Below are 25,124 nucleotides of genomic sequence, written 5' to 3'. Positions count from 1 at the left end.
TGGATGCACGTCCGTCTCTACCCTCTCACGGTGCTACCAGGTTCAGTGGATCGTGTACTGACCCTGAATCTGCCTGCTCGGGTCTGGTTCTAGTGGAGGGGGGGCAAGAACTGGCTCCTGCCTCCGGTGAGTCCAGGTGAACACGGGAAGGGTGTTCCTCATCTGAATCCACAGGAGAACATCTTCTGGGTAATTTAAGACAAATTGAGTGTAGATTTAAATTAAGCCTCTTTGCGCCCTGGTTAGAGTAATAATACTGCAGTTTTTTCCAGGCATCAGGACTAACGCACTCCAGGCTCAGCTTCGTGTCATTTTCATGGTCCAGCTCCAAAGTCAGCTTGAACTCTCGGGTGCTGCTCTGGCTCATGTCAAAGGGGGCCTGTGGCGGACAAAAACACCTTGTTCTCCCAGCTTGTCGAGTGAGCAGAGATGGCGGGTGAAGGGAGAAGAAAAGGAGAAAAAACAAAGCCCTGGACTGTTTGGCATCCGAAGTGGGCACCCATCAAAGGGCACACTCTCGCTGACCCCTGACCTCGACTCACACTGGAGCCATGATGGCGTGGCGTCAGGGGTCTGGGGTGTGGATGTGTCATCCAATGATGTGCAGAGAAATGGAATGCATCACATGACTGTGGCGTTGTTGAGCCGGCCAGATGTGTGTTGTACAGTAAGCGTCCCCCCCCCCCCCCCCCCCAAAGGCACTATTGGAGGTATTGTGCCAGTTTCAAAGCAAACCAACATGGCTGACAATCAATACACACACACAGGCCTCAGCAGGAGGATGAGCCGGTCATGTGTGTATTCCTAGGCCTGAGTTCTTGGGTGTGTGTGAATCCAGGCGGTGTCTGGGATGAGGGCACCTGCCAGGTATTTCCTGTCTGATTTTCGTACCGGGGCTCCGGTGCCATTGGACATCCTGAGCAGAGCAACTGGGCTGCATTTCCACATGTGAGTAATGCTGGCTGCAGACGGGTGGGGGAGGGACTCTGAGGAGGCGACCGCACCAAAGCCACCACCACGCCACCAGGGTACAGCGCGAGGCTCATTAGAGCGCATTAAACACCCTCCTAGCGGGACAATGAGGGGCCCTGAGGCAGAGCCCGGGGCTGGCCGGGCCTGATAGCAGCACCCGGGGGACCCTGCTCACCGGGCCTGCAGGCCTCCATCCTCAGCTGCCGCCGGCTCCTCTCCTCCTCTGAGGACAGAGAAGCAGGGTGGATCAGGACTTAGGGTTCAGCCCATTTCAGTGACTGAGCTGTGGTTCGGTTCCGGTGGTATGTGGCGCCTGCAGGAGCCCCTCCAGGTACCTGATGACCCCACCTCAGCGGGCCCGCATGCGCAGTCTCACATCAAGACACGTCGTAACATGAACCACCTTCGTGAGCCGATAACGAGCTCAGGCTGCCACGGATATCCACACTATTAATACCGGTAATGATATCGGTGTTGTCTTGTTTTTGCTGGTGTGCGGGAGGGGGGGGGGGGGTAGGGGGGGGGCGGTGCTGCGTGCGCAGCCTCAGTCTGGAGTCGCTACAACGGGACCGCAATGAAGCGATATTAACCCTCATCTGTTTATTCCGAGCGTCGTCGGTGCTCCTCGGGGAAGCGGCGGCAGGTCGGCGGCGCGGGAAGCGGCCAACGCGCTCGACTGCGTCAGAGGTGAGTCAGTGTTCCCCGTTTGACGCAAAACTGCAGTTTTATTGATGATACAGATTAGAGGAGAGATGAGCCGGGGGGAGCCGAGGCTCGGCTCCTCCGCGGCGGACGGACGCGGAAACAACCCTCCTTTCATCGTTGGCTCGTGCGTTCGCGGTGGCTTATGTAGCTCGTGCCCCTGTTTTTCCCCTTTAAAAAAAAACCCAAAACAAAATACGTTCACGGTAGTTTTCCCTGTTTCGGTACCGATTTGCGCAGCTAGCTCGTGCAGCCAAGCCAATGACGCGTACCTCCCGGCAGCTCGAGGTTTTTTTTTTTTTGTCCTCCGGTAGCTGGTAACGGGGGAACTTTGGTGATAACGGCTAATGATACAGCGCGAGGACATGCTGTCATATAGCGCTGTTCTTATGGCAACGGGGGGGGGGGGGGGGGGGGTTCTCGCGCGCCCGCGGCCGGCTGGGATGATGTGCGGGGACGGACATCCGCGCGCAGCCTCCCCGCTCGTCACAGCGACCGTCGGCTCGCTGAGGGACCCGACGCTCCGGCGACCGGGCTCAGAGGGAAGATGCGTGACCGGGAGGACGCCGCCGTGACGTTCCCTCGGTTCAGAGAGGTCGAAATGTGAATGAATACCGGGAATATCCTGACGTGAACCCGGCGGTCACGGCCTGCTGAGGCGCGATGGCCTGGCTGTCACATGTCAGGCTGCGAAGCCCGAGAGACCAGACGGACGTTAGACACGAAGCCAGACTCCTAAACACGCCAGGAGGAACTCGGCGTGAGATCCTGCGGTCGGAATGTTTAGTGCGTCACATTTTTAGCAGCAAGTGTGGGATGAAGCAACTGTGACGTAATGACTGTCGTAATTACGCCATCATTTGACTCCTCGGATGCAGCCAGCAGTTTTGGAATACTCCTGATGAGCGAGCCTCTCGTGTCACGTGTGTATTTTCTGGTCGTTGTCTTCTCTAATCATCAGCAACACCAAACCAAGGACATGTTTTTTAAAAAATAACATAAAAAATCCGGTTATTCTTACATTCAGCTAGCAGGAGCTTTTGTTTTGAAATGTACAATAACTGGAATCATGGGAGGAGGAAGTGTGATGGCTAATTGATCCTTTAATGCTAGCCTGAGAGCAGCTGGAGGCCAGCAGGCTAACACCGGCCGACCGGCAGGGACGTGAGAGCGCCTGCACCGGGACCCCAGTGTCTCTTTAATGAGATGTAATTGGCTAGCGGAGCGGAGGGGTGTTGAGGCCCATGACCTTTAGATCAGCCCTGCTCCCTCCCTCCATCCGTCCCTCCGTCCCTGCATGTGCTTTGTTCCCTGAACTCCAAATCCCCACCAAGGAGGGATCCTGGGAGCCCAGAGAGAGCGAGATGTCCCTTTAAACGGCTGCAGTGCAGTTTATTGCAGTTAAAGCCAAGGCGTTGTTGTTTTCTCCCTGCTCGTATGCCATACATTCCTTCAATGAGGCAAGGAAAAAAAGGAAATGTGGAAATCATTACAGTAACGGGGACAGGGGAGGGATTTTGTTTGGCTCTCTGTTAGGTCTCTTCTTGCCTATTTACTCAATTAACTGTTACTGGCGAGTGAGCACAAACCTCTAACAGATGACGAGGGACTTTCGGACGGGGCGATGCGTGCTGTGTAAAACGCTCAAGAACATCGTTTGTGTTGCATGTTTGTCACATGAACTCCTATTTGAGAGAACAAAGTCAGACTGGAGCTGTTTTTCACAGGCTGACCTGTGAACCCATCCTGGAAAAAGACTCTGATAACGAGCAGGACTTGGGAAGATTAATACGTTTAACCTAAAGCTATTTATAGCACTAAGGTCGTGTGTAATTACTGAACAAGTCTCACACATATATTGTGTGTGTGTGTGTGTGTCTGGGTTTCCTGTGGTTTCTGAGCGTTTGGCGCTGCCTTGTGGCACATCAGCGGCTGAACTGTCTTCTCCCGGTTGGTGACATGTTTCTTTGACCTTCCCATCTGTGATAACACCGAGACAAAGCAACGCCACGGAGACGCTCGTGGAAAAACAAAGACGAACATGCTTGCTGCAGGCTTTGGCTCACAGAGTTTGATATTTTACTCACATGATCCAGGCGAAGAGGAGGTGGAGCAGTGAGCTGTGCAATAATGTGCAGAGGGGGTGGGGTGGGGTGGGGTGGGGTGGGGGCGCACATCATGTCACCCTGGTGGTGATTACTGCTCAGCATCAGGTCACCTGATCTGCAGGCTCAGTGTCGATCTCTGAATTCCTCGAGACGAGAGGTTTATTAAAAAATTTTCCTCTCAGTCTGCAGAGACGACGAGATTCAGTTTATTTGTTTTAAGGAAAATCTGGTTTACTTCCCTGATTTGGACCAAACCATTGGGGCCTGTGACAGTAGGGGAGTCTTCACCAAGAAAGACCTCTTTCATATTGGTCAGTGAGGCTTCGTCGTGTCCCAGACCTCATGACCGCGTTATCAAACAGGAAATATCTGCCTCAAACTTGCTGGAATGCGACTGAGAACGCAGCATCAAGTGGAAGACAAATAGAAGAGCTTCCTACTCCGACTGAGCTCAGATGTTATATACCGATACATGCGGGGGGGGGGGGTTCTGAATCCTGCGTGTGTGTGTGTGCGTGTGTGCGTGTGTGTGTGTGTGTGTGTGTGTGTGTGTGTGTGTGGAGAGAACGAACAGGTCTCTGCTTCATCTCTCGTGGCATCAATTTGTTCTCTTTGTCCTGCTTGAGATCACATGACCTGCAGGGCGCAGCTTCCCCATCACAGCACACATGGCTTCTCCATGACCTGCTGCCTCGTCACTGATGTCACTTCTCTTTATAACCACTCGGCTGTAGGGGGAGGCAGACGCCTCCAGCCATTACACACACACACACATTACTCATTGATGGGTAGTTGTAAGTGTATTGTACTCCCAAGGTGCTCACTTCCCGAACCGTTCCCATGTGTGAAACGGTGACAGGGTTATGGTCTGGCTGCAGGAGCCTTGGTGTGATCCATCAGAGCCCTGTTACCTTGTCTCATCTATGCTACACAACAATAGAAATCCAGCCTGGGGGGTCCAGCGCTCCTCCTCACTGCTCACTCAAGCAACCCAACACCACATGAAGGCTGTTCCAAAAACAATGTCTCACTTTTGCCAGAAAATTGGAAATGGATGTGTGTATTTCTTTGAGATTGTCACTTGAAAGGTACTACATACTTGCTTCCTGCTTATTTAAAGGAGCCCCCCCCCCCCCCGCCCCCCCAGTAAATTATCCTGGGTATGAATAATTGACCTTCCTGATACTGGATGCACCCAAGAGACACTTTCCTGGAATAGAAGGATGCAAGTTGACAGCCAGAGCAGACGGAACATGTGGTGTGTGGAGGTGTCAGGTAGTGAAACAAACACACAATAGACAGAGAGATAGATTGATGGATGATAGAGGGATGATAGAAGGATAGATAGGCAGGTAGAAGAGGGATAGATAGAAGGATAGATAGACATTTTGTAGTGAGTTTTATAGGAGTGTGTAGTATTTTGGGACGTGTAAAACGATTTTGGTCGGCCATCAGTACAGACACGTGCTCCATCACCATGGTTACGTTCCTCGGCGAACCGTGGTCCGTGGCGCTCCCCAGAACATGAGGGGGGGGGTGGAGCCACAGACAGGACATCATTGCAGAGTAATTTGGCAAAAACAAACAAAAGGTGGCAGGGGGGCAACAACTCCTTTTAAACCTTGACACACAACTGAAAGTCCTGACCAGAGTGTCTGCTGTGTTTCAGGGTTACCTAGAAGGATGAGACCCGTCGCCAGCACTTGATGAAGACCGACTCTTCAAGCCGAGTGATGGAGCGTAGTGATGATGTCAGCATGGCGCAACCCCAGACTGATGTATGTGCCGATGCGGGGGCACGGGAAATCTCTGGTAAAGTGGACGATGGAGTAAATCCCGTCATTCCTTCAGATTCCTGTGACGGCAGTGGGACAGGTCTGAGCAAAGGGGGGCTGTCCACCCTGGTTGAGACTCCAGCAGCGCCGGTGGTGAGTCCCACTGTTGAATCTCCAGGAGGTGTGGCCCTCAAGGTCGCCACGACTGTCCTCCATCCAGTGTGCCTGGGAGAGAACCCTCTGATGCTGCCCATTCACCTCCAGATGGCCGGTGCTGCCGGACCTCAGCTCAGCCAAATGGGGGCAGCACCGTACTTGATAACAAGCCAAAGCCCAGTTTCACTTCCCCTGGTTTTGGACCAGCAGGTCATCCAGCACATGAGTCCCTCTGTAATTCCTCAGACTCCTAACTGCCCCCAGTTGCCCCTCCAGAACAATGTCCTGTGTCCAAATCCCTTGACGTTTGGCTTGCCTGCATCTGTGGACCAGAAGTCGGTAGGACAAGTGCAGGATGCTAACCTGCTCTCCCTCCTGCAGAATCCAGCATTTGCAGCCATCCTGCAGGACCTCTTCCCTTCCCAGGCAGGCTCATCCACCTGTCAGTCACCAGGCTCCACCTTCTTCCCTCTTCCTCCCCTCGCACCTCCCTACAGCTCCCCTCTGGCCCCGCTGGTCCCGCCTGCCACACTTCTAGTTCCCTACCCTGTCATCATACCCCTACCAGTGCCTCTGCCCATCCCGCTCCCCATCCCCATTCCTGTCCCTCAGACTGAGGACTCCAAGGGGAACATGCCAAAACCTGTTTGCACTGTGAGTAAAAGCACTCAGACTTACCCGAAAGATGCTACCTCTCCTCCGTTGTCTTCAAGCAGATGCATGCCACAAACCATGTCCCCGTCCTCCCCTCGGCTAGTTGAGGGACAGGCTCTAGACCTGTCTGTCAGGGCATGTCCAGTCAAACCAAAACTGGAATACCCCAGTCCACAGCAGGACAGCGTGCTGGACTTGTCGGTGCCTGCTGTGAGGAAGAAGTGCGTTCAGTCAGTCAGCTCCAGCAGATCGCCACAGCGGGACAGAGAAGTGTCTGTTGACTGCTGTCAGGGTTTAGACTCCAAGCTCCTGGGCAGTCTGGCTTCACTGGAGTTCAGCCGCCAACATAAGTGGATGGTTGACAGCAGTGCTGCCGGGTCCAGCTCTCTGGGCCAGGAGGCGTCTCTCAGCTCGGCAGGAAACCTTGAGATAGTCAGCACCTCGCAGACAGCCAAGGTCATCGTTTCAGTAAAGGACGCGATCCCTGCCATCCTCTGTGGAAAAATAAAAGGCCTTTCAGGAGTATCCACCAAGAACTTTTCCATCAAGCGGGACGGCAGCCAGGGGGCGTCTCTGCAGCAGCTCTACGGAGTGCCGTCTGTGTCCCAGGGGGAGCAGCACGACCCCAATGACCCTCTTAAAAAGATCCCTAAAAACAGGGCGATCAAACTGAAGAAGGTCAGCTCACAGGAGATCCATTTCCTTCCCATCAAGAAGCAGAGACTTGCGGCGCTGCTCCCCAGGAAGTGAAAGTGCTCAGCAGAGGGGATTAATCGCCGGGCCGCTCTCTGGTAATCTGTCTGGAGTGTGTAACATAAAACACATGTGGGGACACGCTGTAATAAATCATACACTTCTGTGTCCAATCACAGCTCAAAGATTGGCTCCAAATGTTGCATCAATGAGGCTCATGAATGTCTTGACAGCGGGACCAGACGTTTGTGAATGATGCTCCACCGCGCAGGGATCCACTCGCCCGGCCCACACGGCAGCTCTCTCTGTGGCTTCAGAGATCGTTTTATAAATCTGATATGCTGAAGACAATTTCTGACTTTGTAATTACAGCAGAGACACATGGGTTCCATTTTGTCCGTGTTGCTTCATGGTTTGTTTCCACATGTAATTTTTACTTAAAGGATATTTCCGGTGTTTTTGAACCTGGGCCCCATTTTCCCATCGATCTGGCTCTAAATGATTCATGGGGACAAAAATAACTGGAATCAGTCCAATCTGGAGCGAAACCGCTACGACTGACAACAACTGCAAAACAACTGGGAAGTGACGCCGCAAATGCCACAGGCTTTCACAAGTGGAGTTACCGGTCGTGTCTGACAACATGATGGAGAGAGTCCCAACACAGATGTGCGTCTTTGTGCTCTCGTGTGCATCGATGCCAAGTCAACCCAAACTGAAGGTTATAGTGTAGCGTCTTTGTTGTTGTGCCGTGAGAATTCTCTCCTGAGTTTCTGGCAGTAGCCGACCCAGGTGAGGGGTTTTTACTGTATCTTTGGTGGTGTGGAAAATGGTTTGAGTTTCAGAGCTCAGAGAGACTGTTGTTGGAGACGTTGTTGACATGATGCAACAGAGAGAAATACGAAACCTCAATTAGAGATTGGAGTTTTCGAAGCGTACGGAGCCCTGGAGGAGCCACAGAGGAGAAAATCCCTCACCAGGCCACGAGACGCAACTTCTTCCCTCAGTTGAATTCAGCGTCAGCTCGGACACATGATGCACCCTGCACAAAAATATGAATGAACTGAATTCTCAAAACAAGTCACGTCTCATGTCACACATTAATTAAATTGAGGGAACAAGTTAGATCTCATGACAGAGAAATACAGTTTTCTGTCTTATTGGCCCCTTCTGGCCTCTGTTAGATACATTTGAAGAGAAACTCCAGCAGCATGAACAGCTACATGTTGATCTTGTCCTCTAAGGTGGATCAGACAGTGGTAGAGCTGCAGAGCATTGATCCGTGCCCCCCCACCCCCTCGATGCACCAGTTCTGTCTACCAGCTGTCGGCTCCGCCCCCACCGGTCACCTGAGGGACAGCTCTCTCCACTTCCTCATCTCACCTCGCTGTCAGACACGCTCCGTCGCTACCGTGGCTCTCAGTGGCGTTCTGTGGAAGGTTCCTCTGTGTTCTCGCTCACTATTGAACTGATTCTGGTGGGTTCTGTCGCGAGGGAGCGTTTAGAGCCAGAAACCAAGCAGAAATCTGACCTGATAGTTGAGACTCGTCCGTCCCTGGAAACGTCTGCAGTCATCAGCGGCTCACTGAGGCCATCCGTCTCTTTTGATTGGTCGAGGTTTAGCATGTCAGGCTAATAATGACTTGGCGAGGCCTGAGCTGCAATTTCACGGGAATGATTGTTGGCAGCAACTGTGGGTTGCAACAAAATACATTCTTATTTATTTGAGGAGCAGGAAAAACAGTCTTCACGGTCTTGACAGTGAGAGAGAACGTCGGGCTGTACGAGTCCAACCAAGCAGAGAGGAGGCCGTTCATATCGCAGCACGTGGAGAAACACTCGACCCCCCCTGCTGCAGGGACAGACTGGGTGCAGTTAAACCAGTCCGAAGTGGGCGGAGTCAAAGGAGAATTGGTTTCCTCCGCGTCAGTGAGAGGAAACACTGTAGGTGTCTTTGTTACCTGTGTTATTATTAGCCTGTTATTAGAATCAGTGTTGGTGATGCTCCGCCCCCTCCTTTATCAAACCTGTCCAAGTGGTCTTTTCCCGCCCATGATCACAGCGAGCGTGTGGGCATGTCGTTGTGAGTGTGTGTGTGTGTGTGTGTGTGTGTGTGTGTGTGTGTGTGTGTGTGTGTGTTATTTATCCTCCTGAGTGCACTTTGTCATAGTTTAGTTGAAACAGGGTCTACTACATATTCTACTAAAACCTTTGTGATGATGAAACAAAAGCAGCAGACTGGAGGTGTGTGTGTGTGGTGGGGGGGTGGGGTTGGGGGGCACCTGAAGCTCCTGCTGCTTTATTTATATTCCTGTCCACTAACAACACAGCTGACACACAGCTCTCCTGTTTAATCCCAACTTAATCTGGCTAATTTATTCTTTGTACATGTGTTATTTATACTGTTGTGGGTCAGTAATGGGCCAGTGTGTGTGTGTGTGTGTGTGCGCGCGTGTGCGTGCGCGCAACTTGATGTTAAGAACTTTCTTCTTTTGTACCTGTCATGAAGCATTTCAAATGAAAGGTAAATGTTTGCTGACTGTACAGTTTCTGTGATTTTGATATGGAAGTGAACTAAAACCCCTGAGGTTGGTTTACCCCTGTGTGTGTGTGTCTGTCTGCGTGCGTGTTTCTGTCTGTGTTTGTGTTTGTTTGTGTGTTTTTCTCTCAGTCCATTTTTATCTTAAAGGCGTCCTTTGTGAAGCTGCTTTGAAATCAGTGAGAAATGTCACATCTTAGTATTTTTATCTCCATGAGCGTTTTAACTCTCATGTAGAGCAAAATAATGTGTGTGTGTGTTCTCATGATTCACCCTCATGAAGCTCTGATGAAAGTCAGCAAGTGAAATTCAAACAAATATGTAAGTAAAAGGTCAAACTTAACAAACCAGGAACTCAGGAGTGACGCCAGGCCTCTGGTCCCCGCGAGGACGAGAGGTCCTGGTAAAGTCAGTGTTTGTAAAGGGTTCCAATGGGTAACAAAACCCAGGTACACACACACACGGGTTTGTCAGTGTTGTGAGTGAAGAGGTAGAATGTGTGTGAAGGTGTGTGTCAATATCTAGTACAGCCGTCCAAACCATAAATAGGTGCAATGGTTTAGTTTGGTGAGTTGGAGCTGCAGCAGCTCACCAGTTGATGCTCTGCTGCCCCGTCACTGGACAAGAGAACTTACCTTTATTTGTCATTTACTTTTGTCCAAACTGGACATTTTTCATGCGACAGTTCCCATCGGTCTCATCAGTGTGAATGTCAAAGCTCTGCTGGTGACCGTTTCCTGATGTTCGCTTGGGCATTTCTGAAGCAGTCCCTCGACCTCTGGAGAGTCCTCGTTTTCAAATCAAAGCTCAGTTTATAACAAATGGAATATGAATTTAAATGTATGTTGCATTTATCAAATTCTTAGTTCCGTGAATCCGTCTTGAACGACGTCAGTTTGAGACCCTCACTCTTGGCGAGCCACTTGGAGAATGACAGAGGGTTCTTCAAGCATATGTAGGTCCTGGAGGTTTTTATTGCACTGATTACATTCCAGAGCTGCCACTTGTATGAAGGAAAGCGATGTTGTTGGATTAATTTCTACACTTGGAGTAGATTACTAGATTAGAATTGATTAGCAAAAATAACCCTTTGAATGAATACTGGTCTGGTGCGTCGGCCTCCAGGTAGAAAACGGTTTGGCGAAGCTCTGGAGCTTCTTTCTTCCCTCCAAGAAGACAAGTTCCTTTACAGATGAAGTTATCAACAGCAGACACACATGCAAATCCTTTTATTTTGATAAGTTTATTTTTTAAAAAAGGGGAGAAATACACAACAACAGAAACACACATTGTTTACCTGGCGCGAGATAAAGGATGAGGGACTTTTTGCAAGACAGTTGTTTTCAAGTAGTCAAGACGATGCGCGAAGGAAATCAACAGAACTCTGGTCCTGCTTGAGTATCGTATGGCACAAGTCATTTGAAATGGGGGGGTGTATAAGTATATTATAAACAGTATGCTACAAAAGCGTGTACTAACAAAGACCACATAAACCTGAGAAATGTCGTAGGTAAAGCAAGGCAGAGTCTAGTACTGGGAGTATCTGAACTAAAAGCATTAAGTATTAAAAAGTAGAACTGAATCCCCGTCACCCTTTAGCTTCACATTTCTAACTCATGATTTCCTTAAAATATTTTTACAAAATGTACATTCTGGTACTGATATTCATGGTTAAACCCATAAAACTGTACATATCTGTCTTCATTGCTAACAGTGATTGTAATGGTCAAAAAGTGTCAACACTGAGGTCGCCGGAGGACCGAGGAGCTTAAAATGATGACTGATAAAAAGATCACGTCGAAGCTAAACACAGAAAGCCCTTAGAAATGTCCCGAGTATCCGAGTCACAGACGAGGGAACATGCTTCGACTGAGAGAAGGCTGAAAACATCCCAATACAAAATCCATGGGCCATTATTGAGTTCAAGTAAATGAGAAGGTGTGTGTGGCGACATTCTTCAGGCAGGCAGTTCGAGCCGTACTGGAGGCAAATACGTGAATAAAGGAGGAGTGAAAACAGCTATACATCAGCACAGAGGAGGCGGCGTCCACATCTCTGCGAGAGCACGGGGAAGAACGCGAGCAAGTCTTGTTAGTATACCGAACCCTTCCTATTAACTGGAATATCAACTGGTAAAAACATTATAAGAAGAAACATTCTCCATCTTTGGGGATCCAAAACCAGGATCAAAAGATTTCATCTCCGTAAAAAAAGCGTGTCCACGTGTGCACATGTGCTATGCAGTGTGTAAACACTACAGGGATTAGTTTCCTTTGGGTTTCATCAAGTCACTGGCATCTGTTAACAGCTTTTTGTTCACTGATGACGGGATGAGGTAATGTGTCAGCAATGCTCGGCACACTTCTCCACTCAACAGGAAGTTGTAACATCTAGCGAGTCCTCCTGGTGGAGTCTGTAATAACGTGGCCCCCGTGAGTCATGGCATCGATAGCAGAGCAGCGTCCTAACGCGGGACGTCTAGGAGTTATTGCTCAGGAGTGTGGCAGGGACACGCCCCCCGCCTCCCTCACAGCTTGCCTTGTTTCAGCCTCTCTATGTGATGGCAGAGCTTGAGTGCAGGTCCCAGCTTCAGACCCATGTACTTCATGATCATGTCGCTCCGCAGCAGCATCAGAGCTTTACCATCGATCTCCTGTAGCAACAGCAAAGCAGCTTGTTAGAAGCAGCTAACACGTGCAGCTGCTAACGTGGATGATGCAGCGTATTCGCACTGGACGTTGACGTACGTGCTTTCTGAAGAGCTCTGCGTGTGGAGCCAACGCCGCAGGGTCTGCATCCCTCACGAACTGCATCACCTCTTCAATGGACCAGGAGGAGGGGGTCTTACTGGGCAGAGGCAGACTCCCCCGCTCAGACGCCGCAGCCTCAGGACCTGTGGTGGAGCTGGCTGCAGAACACACGCATGCATGCACACACACACACACAGCACATGAAGCATCAGTGATGGCGACTGGGCATTATTACGTTTGTGTGTGTTGGGGGGGTACTGCACCTTCAACTCGTCTGAGTGGCTGTGTGGAGGTGAGCTCTGCAGGATTGGAGGCGAAGCGGCGCATGGGGACTCCACTGGCGGGATGGTAGAAGCTGCTAGCCTGGGAGTGGTACTCTGAGGAGCTCCGCGTCGTCTGGGGTCGAGGGGTCATGGAGTTGGAGGCAGAGTCCATGTAGCGCTGCTCCTTCATGAGGCTGTTCTCCTCGTGAGGCAGAGTCTCTGCTGAAGAGAGAAACACACCTGACATTGAAATCTGAGAGTAAAGCAGGTAAACTCCCGCTCATCAGCTGAGGAGCTTGAGGGTGAGCAGCAGCACAAGAGCAGAGACGGCGCTAAGGACATCAGCAGCCTTCATTGTGTAGCAAATCAACTGAAGCTCAACGTCTGTTTGTTGCCAAAACTCCTCCAGGGAATTTGAGTTTGTCAGAAATGTCACACGTAGAAGACAGAAGCGCTACGGAGGAGTGACGCAAAACAACCACGATGTCCTGAGATGAGTGTGTTCGCTCCCTCCACTGACTGAGGATAAAGCCTGAGGCAGGGGGTCCGGCGAGAGACGTGCTGAGGTTACAGCAGCACGCCTGTGTGACGACTCCGGCGACAGTCGAGAGCGACTCTTTTAATAGCTGATCTGAGAACAGTTAACAGCTCCCAGCATCCTCTCACACACCAACTCTGAAGTGCGTGACCTCCAAGGGAAACAGGCAACCACACCAGAATCAATTTCTATCAGCAATTCATCTTGTAAGTCTGCATGTGAGTGAGCAGGTAGGAACGTAGCGAGTCTACATAATAGAGAGAGAAATGTCATGATCAGAGGGCAGGGCGTTGGGTCACACTCTTCTCCTTTGTGAGCATGTGAACTGTTTGATCATTGTTGTTGTTTCTGATATTTTTATTGTGATTGTTGATTTTTGTTCTTGACATTTTCCAAACAAACATCACAATCGACAATACTTAAGTTGATTTATGAATAAAGTCTTTGCTTCTGGGTCTGGAGACGCTCTTGGCTGCACCTTCCGTGGACTGTAGTTGTTCTGGTCAAAGAAGCTGTGATGGAGTGATGGTGTCTCTTTTCTTGGTAAACTTGCTGTTGATTAATGATTCACGTGATTGACACCTTCATACAAGGTGAACAATGAACCCTGAACGCAACTTTGCTGGAACAAGAAGCTGCACAACGGGTTAGAGGCCAAGTGCCCTACACAGACACTCAGATAGCACTTTGTCATTTATTCATCTCAAATTAAATAATGACTCAATAAAAAGTTGTAGAAATGAGAGTGATGGATGTAAACTGCTCTAGTAGGAGGAGCCTCATTCACACAAAACCCTGATCAAAGTACCTTCTGATGGGTGGGCTTCAGTGCGTAAATGTTTGGGTGACAGAGGGGCTGCATACGACGGGGACACACCAGAGAGACTCCGTTTACTCGCCCGACCCAGAGAGGGCGCGTCCAGGGCCTCTTCTTTCACTGACACACAACAACAACAACATCAACATTAGTTTTCATGCATGAACATTTCAGGGCAACATGAAGTTAAGTTGTATAACAAAGACCACATTAATGTTGTGCTGCTGTTCAAGTACACAACAGATGTCCAGGCAGACAGAAGCAGCCTTTTGAGCCTTTGAAAGCTACCTCCTGTAGTTTGGGCTTCAGGAGCACAACGAGGATGGTTTTCATGATGGTTTTTGTCTCGTGCACCGAGGAGATGCAAAACCCAACTCCTCCCTCAGGTACACAGTACTCCAATGACCTACAGGGGGCAGTACTGTGCCACAAAAATTGTACCATCTTGCCAGCAAACGTACACCAATCAACCAAAACATTGAAACCTCCTGCCTTCATTTTGTGTCCACTGGCCCATTTTCTTGCTGGCCTGTAGTCCTCCAGTAGATATGAACCTTGTAGCCAGAGAATCACTGTTAACCACCTCAACTGTATGGGTCCATTGCTGGCTGGTAGGAAGCATGGATGTAAACAAAGTAGCATTTCAAATGTAGCAGTGTTTTAAGGGAGGGGAATCTTTTCATCACATTTGTTGGACCACCCAGATACACAGAGGGGTAGAGTCACCACCCAGATACACAGAGGGGTAGAGTCACCACCCAGATACACAGAGGGGTAGAGTCACCACCCAGATACACAGAGGGGTAGAGTCACCACCCAGATACACAGAGGGGTAGAGTCACCACCCAGATACACAGAGGGGTAGAGTCACCACCCAGATACACAGAGGGGTAGAATCACCACCTCACCGGTCCAGAATGGAGTTTACCTGACTTGGTCCTGTCATAGACGGTGTAGTGGCTGAACGGTTGGCTGCTGAACAGGTTGTCACACTGCAGGTGACGACACATGGTCTCCAAGAACCGCAGCACGAAGGAAGCGCTGGAGGCAGATGGTAGTTTGACCACTCGAACTCCACCGTCTGTTCTCACTGGAACGAAGAACAACATGCTTCCATCATGTGTGTCAAGAACAGCCATCCAACCAGCTCGATATGATCATTGAAGCGATGCTCCCTCACCTCGGACAGCCTCTCCTCCTCCTGAGTGAGTCTGCAGAGCGCTAAGCAGGACTTTGGGCTGGTATGCACAGTCAATGCATGACTGGACCACCTGCTGGAGCACAGTGTTGACTGGCGCTGGACCAAAGTGGTCTGGAAGATGCTGCATCTGCTTTCTGTCCAGGTGTGGGCCGCAGTTGCCGTGCTTGTTCACATAAACGCACACTGGAGGGAAACAAAAACAATGAACACATGAGATACTGGACTGATGGCTTTCATCAAGAGCAGAGATGAATCCTACCTGTGGAGACCACGGCGTTGTGGCTGGGGGGGCTCTCTTGAGGGACTTGGATGCTGGGCAGGTGTGATGTGGTTTGGAGAATCTTGGGCTTTCTCTGAGAACACAATTTTTTGTGTACACACAGTTTTGAACATGAGTTGTTAGCCTGCAGAAAGACTGGGATGCCTGAGTGTGAGTCTCACCTTGCTCCCGGGTTTGGGGCCTCTCTTTTTGTGTGGCCGAGGAACAAGCTGTGGGTTCTCAGGAAGGGTTCCATTTTGAGCTGCTGCTGCCTCTGCTACTGCTTTGAGAAGAGCGATGGTCTCGCTCTTGGGCCGACGACCCCGTACCCCTTTCCTGACAGGAAGTGGGGGCAGGGGGTTGGGGAGTCTGTAGGGGGGCTGCATGGAACGCCTGCTGGGCTTGGAAGGTGATGCCGCAATGATCTGCAGGTTCTTGGGTAGGGTGACTGTAATACAACACACCGCAGATCCATTTAGGGATGGTGTTTTCTCAGGAACTGATCCAAGAACCCCACAACAACATCCAAGAAAAAACAATGGACTCAAACCCAGATGTGACCGAGTATCAAGCACATGTGAGAGGACAGCTCCACATGTGAGCACCATAGCCAACTTTAGTTCCACGGACACTCGTAGTCTCGGGGAAGCAGTTGCATGTAAATTAGTGGAACATTAATTTGTCCTCACCATATAAACAGCTTGTTGGGTTTTTTGGTTTTGCCTGGAATACATGAAGGCAAAGACCCAGTCTGCAGTACTTTCACAACTCACAGCCTTGGGAGAAGTACTGCAGTATTAATGTCTCATTGAAAAGTAATCTAGCTCATCCGTCGGTCGATCTCTATCTTCCTAGAGGAAGAATAATCCATCTTGCTCATCCATGTCAGATGGCATTTCCTTTAATAAAATGAAATTACGAGCTTTCACACCAACATATCCTAAATTATAGCAGGTTATCAAACACTGGCAATAATATTGTAAACGTTCCCGGCATACAGAGCACTCACAAGTGGTGTCCACTCAGGATGACACCTGTCAGCACCAGGACAGAAGTGGGTCTGAGCCCACACACGCAACAGCTTCAAAGGAGTAGAGGGGAGGATGTGTGTGTGTGTGTGTGTGTGTGTGTGTGTGTGTGTGGTGTGTGTGTGTGTGTGGGGGGGTCATTAATGCTCTACATGAGCAGGTAAAAGCACATTTATGAAGTGGTTTGAATCACAGCAGTAAGCATGCATGTGTCTCATGGACAAACTCTCCATCTGGAGTCTTGGACAGTCCAGGGGAGACGCACCTAGGAGGCTTCAACATGAATGCAGTTTTTCCCAGTAAGCAGGTTTAATGTGAAGAATACGAATCCCTGATGCTTCCAGAAACATGCAGAATTTAGGGAGTCAAACTTTTCCTACAATTTAGCTGACTGGTGTGCGGGATTTAGTGGCATCTAGTGGTGAAGTAGCAGACTGCAGCCAACTGAAACCTGCCCACTTCTCCCTTTCCACACAAATACAGGTGCCAGAATCTACTTCATAGCTTACATATATGACAGAGTCTTGTTGTCATGTTTATTACGTGGTGGTAGCATTGTACTGCGAAGCTGCTCTGCGTTCTACTATAAGCTATCATTAGCAAAGTACTGCTGAAAATCAACGATGTTTTTCTTATGTGACAACCAGGGAGTGTTGTTTTGGGGGCCACAGTAGAAACATGCTGCTACCACTTGGAAGCGTCCCGTGAAATAAACACCCCCACCCACAGCGATGATATGAAAGGATCGTTCTACACTGCAATTCTTGGCCTCAGGTGATGAAACACAGCCACAAATGTCACATTCATTTTCAACGAGGCATCTGAGCGAACCGAGGATCACTGCAGAAAATAAATCTTCATATGAACATGGAATACAGCTCATGCACCTTTGGAAATTACACTGTTGCAGAATTCACTAAAGCAAACGGAGTTTAAAGAGACACTGACCAACACGCCTCAAATGTCACTGGTGGCACTTACCACTGTTGCCAGGGGGCTGCAGGCTGTGCTTGGTGAGGGAGCACCAGCCCACGGGGAAGATGTCCCGGGAGTCGTACTTGCACCAGTAATCAAAGGCACCTCGCCACCCATCAAACATGATGAAGACTTCATCGCCCTTCACTTCTCCGATGGTGGCAGGACAGATAAGGTACGGGTTCTTCTTGTCCACAGCCTCCAGCTTCATGCCAGGTTTGAAGCTGTTCTGGGACGGTCTTGGAGGCTCCTGAAGCAGGTGAAAGGTCCCGATTGACTGACTGGTTGATTGCCACTGACAGAAACATGGTGCTGAATGATGTTTAAAGTGGTTCATACTTTTTTAAAGGCTGTAGCTGGTGCCATCTCTGCTCCATTTAAGGTTCTTAACAGAAACATGGGCCACGAGGAAGCATTCATCCGAAATCCTGGAGAGAATTCAGAGATTATCACTGAGTTGAGGTGACTCATCTCATGTACTGGCACTGCACTTTCATTTAAAACATTTCTTCCAACCTTGTTACTTTCAGTTTCTTTCAAATAGTCTAAATCAGAGGCTAAAAGAAGAATCAGTGGTTTGAGGGTAATTTTACTGATTTTTCCTACAATCCAAGAGTCTTAAACTTTAGAGCAGTCAGTATTTCCATGTATTCATGTGTACAGAACCAAGATACCAAACTAGATTGCCTTAATAATCTCCTGTCTGTGGGATCAAAAATATAATGATGATCTTATATAGACATCATAAACAAAACCACAGGGTGGGGGCACTTGGAAGGCTTTGACTTTGAAAACTCCTGATCTAAATATTAACCCTAACCCTAAAAATTCAGTTCCATTTCATCTATGAGCCACACAGAGGCCACAGTGATGCTAAAAATTGCAGGAATGACTGAGACTTTGATTTAATATCTTCCAGTGATTATAAATAACATCAGAAATAATCTTCCGTCCGCCTCCTGATTCTCTTACCCAGCGGCGGCTGCAGCATGTCTCCGTTCTTCTCACAGGTGCCAATGGGCTGGATGTCCGAGGAGTCCACCAGCCTCCAGAAGTCATTACTGTTGTCACTCCCGTCCAGACGGAGCCGCAAACGAACCCCGGTCAAGCCCATCACCGTAGCGATACACACTGAGGTGGAATTGCGAGGGTCATGGGCTTCAAGCTTCATTCCCACCTTGAAGTCATTGGAGGGTGGGACTCTAGCCTGCACAGATGAGACTGCTTAAAGACACTGAGCCAAGTTTTAAGTTTGTCACTTAACAGCAACACCGTTTGGTATGGACTTTAGTATTTACAGCTGCTAGTGGTGCAGTGAAGGCAGCATGCTTCAGTGTGGGGGTGCACTATTATTGCAGTGATCTCTAGTGGTGCATTCAAACCAGAGCCAAACATACCTGCCGGAAACAACTCGGTGGAGCTGGAACAGATGACGTGTCTTTTAGATACTCTTCCCAGGTGAAAGCATCTAGACAGAATCCAAAAGGAGCAAACCTTTAAAAATCGTTTGCTTATCGAAGATACGAGATGTTTCACACAATACTAACTTTTTAGTGAAATGGTGGCGAAGCTTAAAAATGATGTACAAATTAAACAACAATGTCTACATGTGGAAGGTGAGCACCATTCCTCTGGAACTTTATATATTCTTAAATTTACTTGAAAGTGTTCACCTTTAGTTGTTGCTGCGGTTGTGCCTGTTGGTGAAACTGTCCTTCCATGCTTCTCTTTTTTGCCGTCTTTCTGATCTAATTAAGAAGAAGAAGATGAAGGCCATGCAAATAAAATCTCTACATCCATAACTGTGAAAAATAAATATGGATTTGAGTAAGAAAACTGAGGTATAAAAAGTTAAATATTTTTGAAGAAGTTCCTGGGAGACATGTCAGTGGCAGGATGTGAGGATCAACCCTGTGCCAGTCAGATTCAAGTACAGCCAACTGAGCTCCTCTTGCCTCTAAGTGGAGTTTTTCCCATGGTGACCGATGACCAGTGGTGACCCTGATGAGGAGGAGGATGTTTACCCAGGATGCCTCTGTGTGTCCTATTTTGTCCTAAAAATGTCAAAAATGAAAATGTTTCATATGAATGCAGCAAAAGAGTTTCCAAAGCATCTCATTAATTCATTAAACAGGATTCTTTTAAAGTTCCACTGCCACTCATCGACCACGCAGCGTCAAGAACAACCGCTTGAAATGTAACCAGTAAGACATCTGAGGAACTGTTAGGAGGGCAGCGCCGCACATGAACTCACCACTGCTGTTCCTTTCTCCCTTTGTGAATCTTGTTTTTTTCCCCAACAATTCAAAAACCCAACAATCCAAAATACGATGAGGTTAACAGCAGCAAGGCTGCGACAAAAAACTGATGAGTCAATCAAAAAAACTGATAATAAATGAATTGTTCGAGTCATTTTTCAAGCAAAAATTTCAAACTATTGCTGGATCCAGAACCTAAAATGTGAGAACTTGCTGGGTTGTTTTTGTCATTCATGACTGTAAACAAAAGAGTTTTTAAGGTAGACAAAGGAAGCTAAAGAACCCATCACTTTGGGTTCTGAGAAATTCTGATGAGCATTTTTCAATCATTCTTGACATTTCATTGACAAAATTATTTACTGATTAATTGCAAAAATAACTATCAAATTAATCAATGATGAAAAAAAGCCTAAATTGCAGCCCTGAATATCAATAAAAAAAAGCTGGAAAACTTTACATTCAAGAGGTCTAATTGATTTGATTGGTTGATTTTGGCAATTTTCAGCTCTGAGTGTCTGGAAACAGCAAGTTCACTTTAAAATATATCAAAATTGTTTGTTTAACATAAAACAGTCTGCTTCAAAATCAGCAAGACGGTGAACCTTGAGAATGTCAGTCGATCCTTCAGGTGTTAAAAGAAAACAAACAGCAACAAGGAAGAGAAAAAAAGCAGATAACAAAGATGGGAAAAAACCCTTCCATTCATTTTTCTCTTCCCAGCCTAGTGTAATATTTGTTTACTTTTGGAAGCAAAAAAAAAAATTGCTGGTCACATATGCAAATTGGTTCTTTTTTCTAAGGGTTCCAGTTTGCATCTGTCTGTAACCTCCAAATGTTGGATCCAGCTTCTTGTGTATCTTGGAGGCTGATAGAGGAGAAGGTGGTGCTGAGCAGTGCACCTTGTCAGGTTGGAAATTCAGCACAATTACTGCCTGCTTGTATAGAAGCACTCCAAAAAATGTAGTAAATTGTAACCTCCCTCATCTAATCTTCATAAGAATAATCTCTAGACATGTACAGCAATCTTAATCCCTAGATGGAGCAGCAGAGGGCCACACACTCTCAGTAACATTTAAAGACATCCAGAGACATTTTAATATACCCGGCACATATTTCTTTCTCCATCTCTGCACAGTGATTCAATGCACACCTATGCTGAACCGTGGACCACAGCGCTCTCACACAAATTCATTCCTTTGAGCTCCAGCAAACCCCAGAGGACTGGTCCTGACAAACCTGTGCAATCCATCTTACATAAGGCCTCCTGTAAGCCCCGTCCATAAGAGACTGGAGATAACAGACCCGACTAAAATACCACAAATGGAAACTAATGTGATGAAAGAAGCAGCAGTCCTCTAGCAACCATTCATCTGAGTTCCATACAGGGAACACGGCTCAATCCGATGTCAAACAGTGCCACACGCATTCAAAATGCACTGGGTTGAGTCTTCCACGTGCTACTGGAGCATCTGAGAGTTACAGATTACTGAAGGAGCGTTTCAGAGATGCTGGCAAGAACATTGGCCAAAACATGACAGTACACATAAGGCAGAAAAACAAAAAAAATCATCCCCAACAGGAAACAAGCAACTAGTGTGATAAAGTCTTTCATAGTGCTGTTCTCCGTCTTAATACGTCAAGTGGGTGAGATGAGAGGGAGCAAAAAAGACAATTATTTTACAGATATTACAGATTATTTTTCACTGTTTTGATCCATCATTTTGTACACCCACATCCTTTCTTAAATGCAAATACAATGAACCACAGAATTTGTTCTTATTACTCTTCTGCTGACTGAATGGTTGAGCAGGTTCTTCAATCACTGCTGGTAAAATCAACCCAGAATCACTATGAACACAAGTGATTCGTTTCTAGTATCACTTTTATCTTGGGGGAAAAATACTGACAGCATGAAAACATCCATGTCACGTCCTCATGGAAGTTCAGATCAAACTGTCAGTTTGGCGTGAGTGCTGAGGCCCCCTCATTCTGACCTGACCTAGACTTAGAGACCCGCCAGGAGCTACAGGATGCTGTGCGCACATCGCAAATGGACATTTTATGAAGTCAAACATACTTATTCATCCGCCAGCTGCAGTGTTGTGGGGGGGGGGGGGGCGCTTTACTGTAGTGGACATTCCCACAGAGACACTGAAACCAGGTGGGATTTTCAGATGCGGGACATTCCACATCGCCACTTATTTCACTTTATATTTGCCCATTACATTTCCCAACGTGGGTGAAACGCTTATTGATCAGTTATGAAGGCGGTCACACAGGCAGCGGTTTATTGGCGCGGAGGGTGGACGGGGAACTACTGAACCAAACAGCTGCTCCACACCGAAGACAGGGAAATACACGTATGAGTCCTTTACGTCCACTTAAAGATTAAAAACACAGCAATTTCTACAACTATGATGACGCGAATGTGTTACAATTACACAGGGACAACGTTGCCTCGATGTAATAACTTCAACAACAACAAAAAAAACCTAACTGTGCAACTTTAACAAATACAGAAAAAAAGAGAATCCCTTGGAGACTTGAAGATACCGTCAGGAAAACTGAAAACAGTTTCCAGAGCGTTTTGCTCACCAACTCTACGTGCTGGGGTAACTGTTAGCTGGCTAGTTATGTCACTTCACATCAGCCATCTAGCGATACTGTTGACTTAGCTGGTGACGTTCGCGGCTAACGCTGCGTTAGCTTCACACCGAAACGCGTACATTATTTTCAAAATACACGAATCATCGTTCTTACTATTCGACTTTTTGCTTATATCTGGTCTCGGATGCTGTATGACGTATAACATAAACGCAATACTGCTCCAGGTAATAGTCCAGGCCCAATGTTGACAACCGCGGCGGCTTGATTTGCTAGTTAGAGATGCTGGCTAATAACTGGGTTGCTAACGTTCCCTACTGAAGTAGCGTCTTCTTTATTATCAGAAATAATTAACTGTGAACGTTAAAAGAAATAAATTACACGGACCGAGTGGCTTCAGCTAACACTCCTTTAAAACTACACATTATTTAGTCTTAAAACCAAACTTACAGGTGTCGCCTTTTTCTGGATAATTCGAGTGAGGATCCAAACACTTTTCTCTATTCGTCAGCTGCCATTTTTTTCACCAAATATATTCCAGAGATAGTTTAGTCCAGCAAGCTTACCCGAGCCAAGAAGCGAGGCTGGACGAGCCATTCAGTGGGCCAATCGTATCTCGAGATGGTCTCGTTCTTAGCCAATCAGAAAACGTGTTATTTATTTTATCCAATCAGCTTCCCAGTTACTCCTCCGGCAATTCGGTGCTCCACGAAGTGAAATGTTACCCATCTTCGTTTTGTCGGATCTTTACAGGGTACCTCTCGTCTTCTGCTGTGATTCAAAACAGATATAATATACTCGTAAAAAAACAGTAGTACTCTGTCCCCGATAGTGTGTAAGAAGATAAGGAAAAATTAATAAAATAAGCAAACTGAAGAAAGTACATTTTATCAAAAACAAACAAAAGCAGCAGTTAGAAAGGCAAATGCGTGCAATTATAATTAAAAACGGTCATTTAGCTAAATAAATAATTGAATGATGATTGTTATTCAACATTAGATTTCAATGATAGAAATGAATACTGAAACTGATGATGAAATATTTCAGAATAAATCAAAACCATGATAAATATTTAAAAAAGGAGAAGAAAAACTCTGAGCAGGTGGACTACGTGCAGGTAGGATTGATTCAGCAGCATGATGACACGCAGCTGGGTATTATGTCATCATATCAGGCAAATAGCAGCGTGACTCGGAGAGACACCCGCATGCCATTGGAGTTTCTCCTCAGTCGATGTGAGGCTCTGAGGGCAGAGGATGTTGTTTTGATGCCAAGCCCTTTGAGACAAACTGGTGGCGAAAACGGGCTACAAAGAAAACTGCCTTGCCATTGTTTTCCTGCCCACAATTTTCTGAGAAATATCAAGTCACATGTCATGAGCCCCTGACTAAATGCCGAAGCCCGTCAAAAGTAATAAACACTTAACAGTAATGGGAGGCTGTGATAAATAAATACTTTTATTTTGAATGCTTCACATTTACATCTATTTTATGAGCCCACTCAGACTGACCGGAACCTTTCACAAAAGTAAGTTTCAGTGCTCAGTCGTGATGTTTGAATTCCCATTCTTCTAATTCCAAGTATAAATTTATGGTTTGATACTACCATTGTACTTGTACACAGTTACAGCTCAGAGAGAAGTTTAGAGGCTACTTTTACACATACAAGCTACACAATAATACCTAATAAAATCTCATTAAAATGGTCACTCACCTACAGTTTGCTCCGTGGGGCTCGTCTACAAACCTAAACTGTGCTGACCTGTGAAATCACAGCGAGTTTGATGAACCTGCATAATTGTTTGATGAGGAAAAACAACCTTCAGCCAGCCTTGCAACTTTGTTCTGAGTGTCTATTGTGCAGCTTTCAGTCAAAGAACCTCACTTCTGTGCAACAGGCCAGTCCACACTTAGTAATCCAGCTTCCTCATTCATCTACAAACGCCTCCTCAGATTCAGAGTTCTGTCTTTCAAACCGGCTGCTTTTTGTCTCATTAATGATCTCTAAATGAATAATTATGACTACAAATTATGTGACGTCTCTGATGATCACAGCTAGGAAGTCGATGCTAATTATTGTGCCCCCCAATCCCTTAAATACAGACATGGATGTTAACTGAACTTTATTACATGTAACTGGTAATAACCACTTATGGGTTGTGCAGCTGGAGCGAGAAGGTTTTTTCCCCTCTTGCTACTGACGTCATTGATTCCAAACTCAAATCTAGAATGAACCTCATCCATGGACCCGACCAGCGGGAAGCTCTCAGGCCCTGATCACGTCACCTCCTCCTGCCCAACAGAAAGACCCACAAAACTAAAGACAGAAAATGGCATGCAAACATCCAGCCACTCAAGGTGGGCTTCAAAAGTAACTCACTCTTTTGCCTCTTTCTTCTGGGTCTTGAGGGGCAGCAGCAGCGCTCCTGCTCTGTTTCTCTGACACCCAGCATCCCTCCATCATGACAGGTACCTGCGCCTTTGTCGACTTTTTTCTCTGTTTTTTGATTTTTTTTCTCTCCTCCGTCCACTTACGTCTGAACGTTGTTGTGTTCCTGCAGTTTGCTGTTTTGTAAGAATTCTAAAAAAGGAATGAAAAGAAAAAGAAGAAAAGAATGAATTTTAGAATAATCATGCGGGCCAAAGCCACAGGCTGATCATGGTCAGACTGTCGGATGAAAGTGGGAATCACAGACAATCCAGCAGCTGCTGCCTCTGGCAGGCGATCCAAAATCATGATGTTCACCGGAAAATCAACTGACTTATAAATCATTTTGACAGATGATCTAATCGTGGCGACCCAAAGAATTCCTCCTCACTTCTACCTCATTTG

The 25,124-nt window shown here is 47.4% G+C and overlaps 2 protein-coding genes across 5 annotated transcripts; one reads left to right on the top strand and one right to left on the bottom strand.

Annotated features, from left to right (window-relative positions):
* The first annotated feature begins 1,521 nt into the window (after positions 1–1,521).
* On the top strand, positions 1,522–11,161 carry rai2 (retinoic acid induced 2). Of its 4 annotated transcripts, XM_086224517.1 has the most exons (3): positions 1,522–1,659; positions 5,452–7,158; positions 7,240–11,161. In XM_086224517.1, exon 2 carries the CDS (start codon positions 5,489–5,491, stop codon positions 7,115–7,117), a length of 1,629 nt encoding a protein of 542 aa, XP_086080643.1. In that variant the 5' UTR covers positions 1,522–1,659; positions 5,452–5,488; the 3' UTR covers positions 7,118–7,158; positions 7,240–11,161. The 4 variants fall into 4 exon arrangements, with proteins under 4 accessions (XP_086080643.1, XP_086080641.1, XP_086080642.1 ...); XM_086224515.1 differs by having other exon boundaries at positions 5,452–11,161; XM_086224516.1 differs by lacking the exon at positions 1,522–1,659 and adding an exon at positions 2,118–2,597 and having other exon boundaries at positions 5,452–11,161.
* On the bottom strand, positions 10,820–24,711 carry LOC147250185 (sex comb on midleg-like protein 2). Its single transcript, XM_086224514.1, has 16 exons — positions 24,672–24,711; positions 22,859–23,063; positions 19,386–19,484; positions 19,104–19,178; positions 18,828–18,898; positions 18,403–18,637; positions 17,770–17,858; positions 17,437–17,680; positions 15,610–15,875; positions 15,428–15,521; positions 15,148–15,351; positions 14,896–15,057; positions 13,959–14,087; positions 12,613–12,834; positions 12,347–12,507; positions 10,820–12,252 (listed from the first exon to the last, which is right to left on the bottom strand). The coding sequence occupies exons 2-16, from the start codon at positions 22,887–22,889 to the stop codon at positions 12,127–12,129; spliced, it is 2,208 nt and encodes a 735-aa protein (XP_086080640.1). The 5' UTR covers positions 22,890–23,063; positions 24,672–24,711; the 3' UTR covers positions 10,820–12,126.
* Between the last annotated feature and the right edge of the window lie 413 nt (positions 24,712–25,124).

Source organism: Aulostomus chinensis, chromosome 14 (genome assembly GCF_037954235.1).
Source record: "Aulostomus chinensis isolate RoL2024-O1b breed Wild chromosome 14, RoL_Achi_v1.0, whole genome shotgun sequence".
In the NCBI taxonomy this organism is placed as follows: Eukaryota; Metazoa; Chordata; class Actinopteri; order Syngnathiformes; family Aulostomidae; genus Aulostomus; species Aulostomus chinensis.
This window is presented reverse-complemented; position numbering and strand designations above follow the sequence as displayed.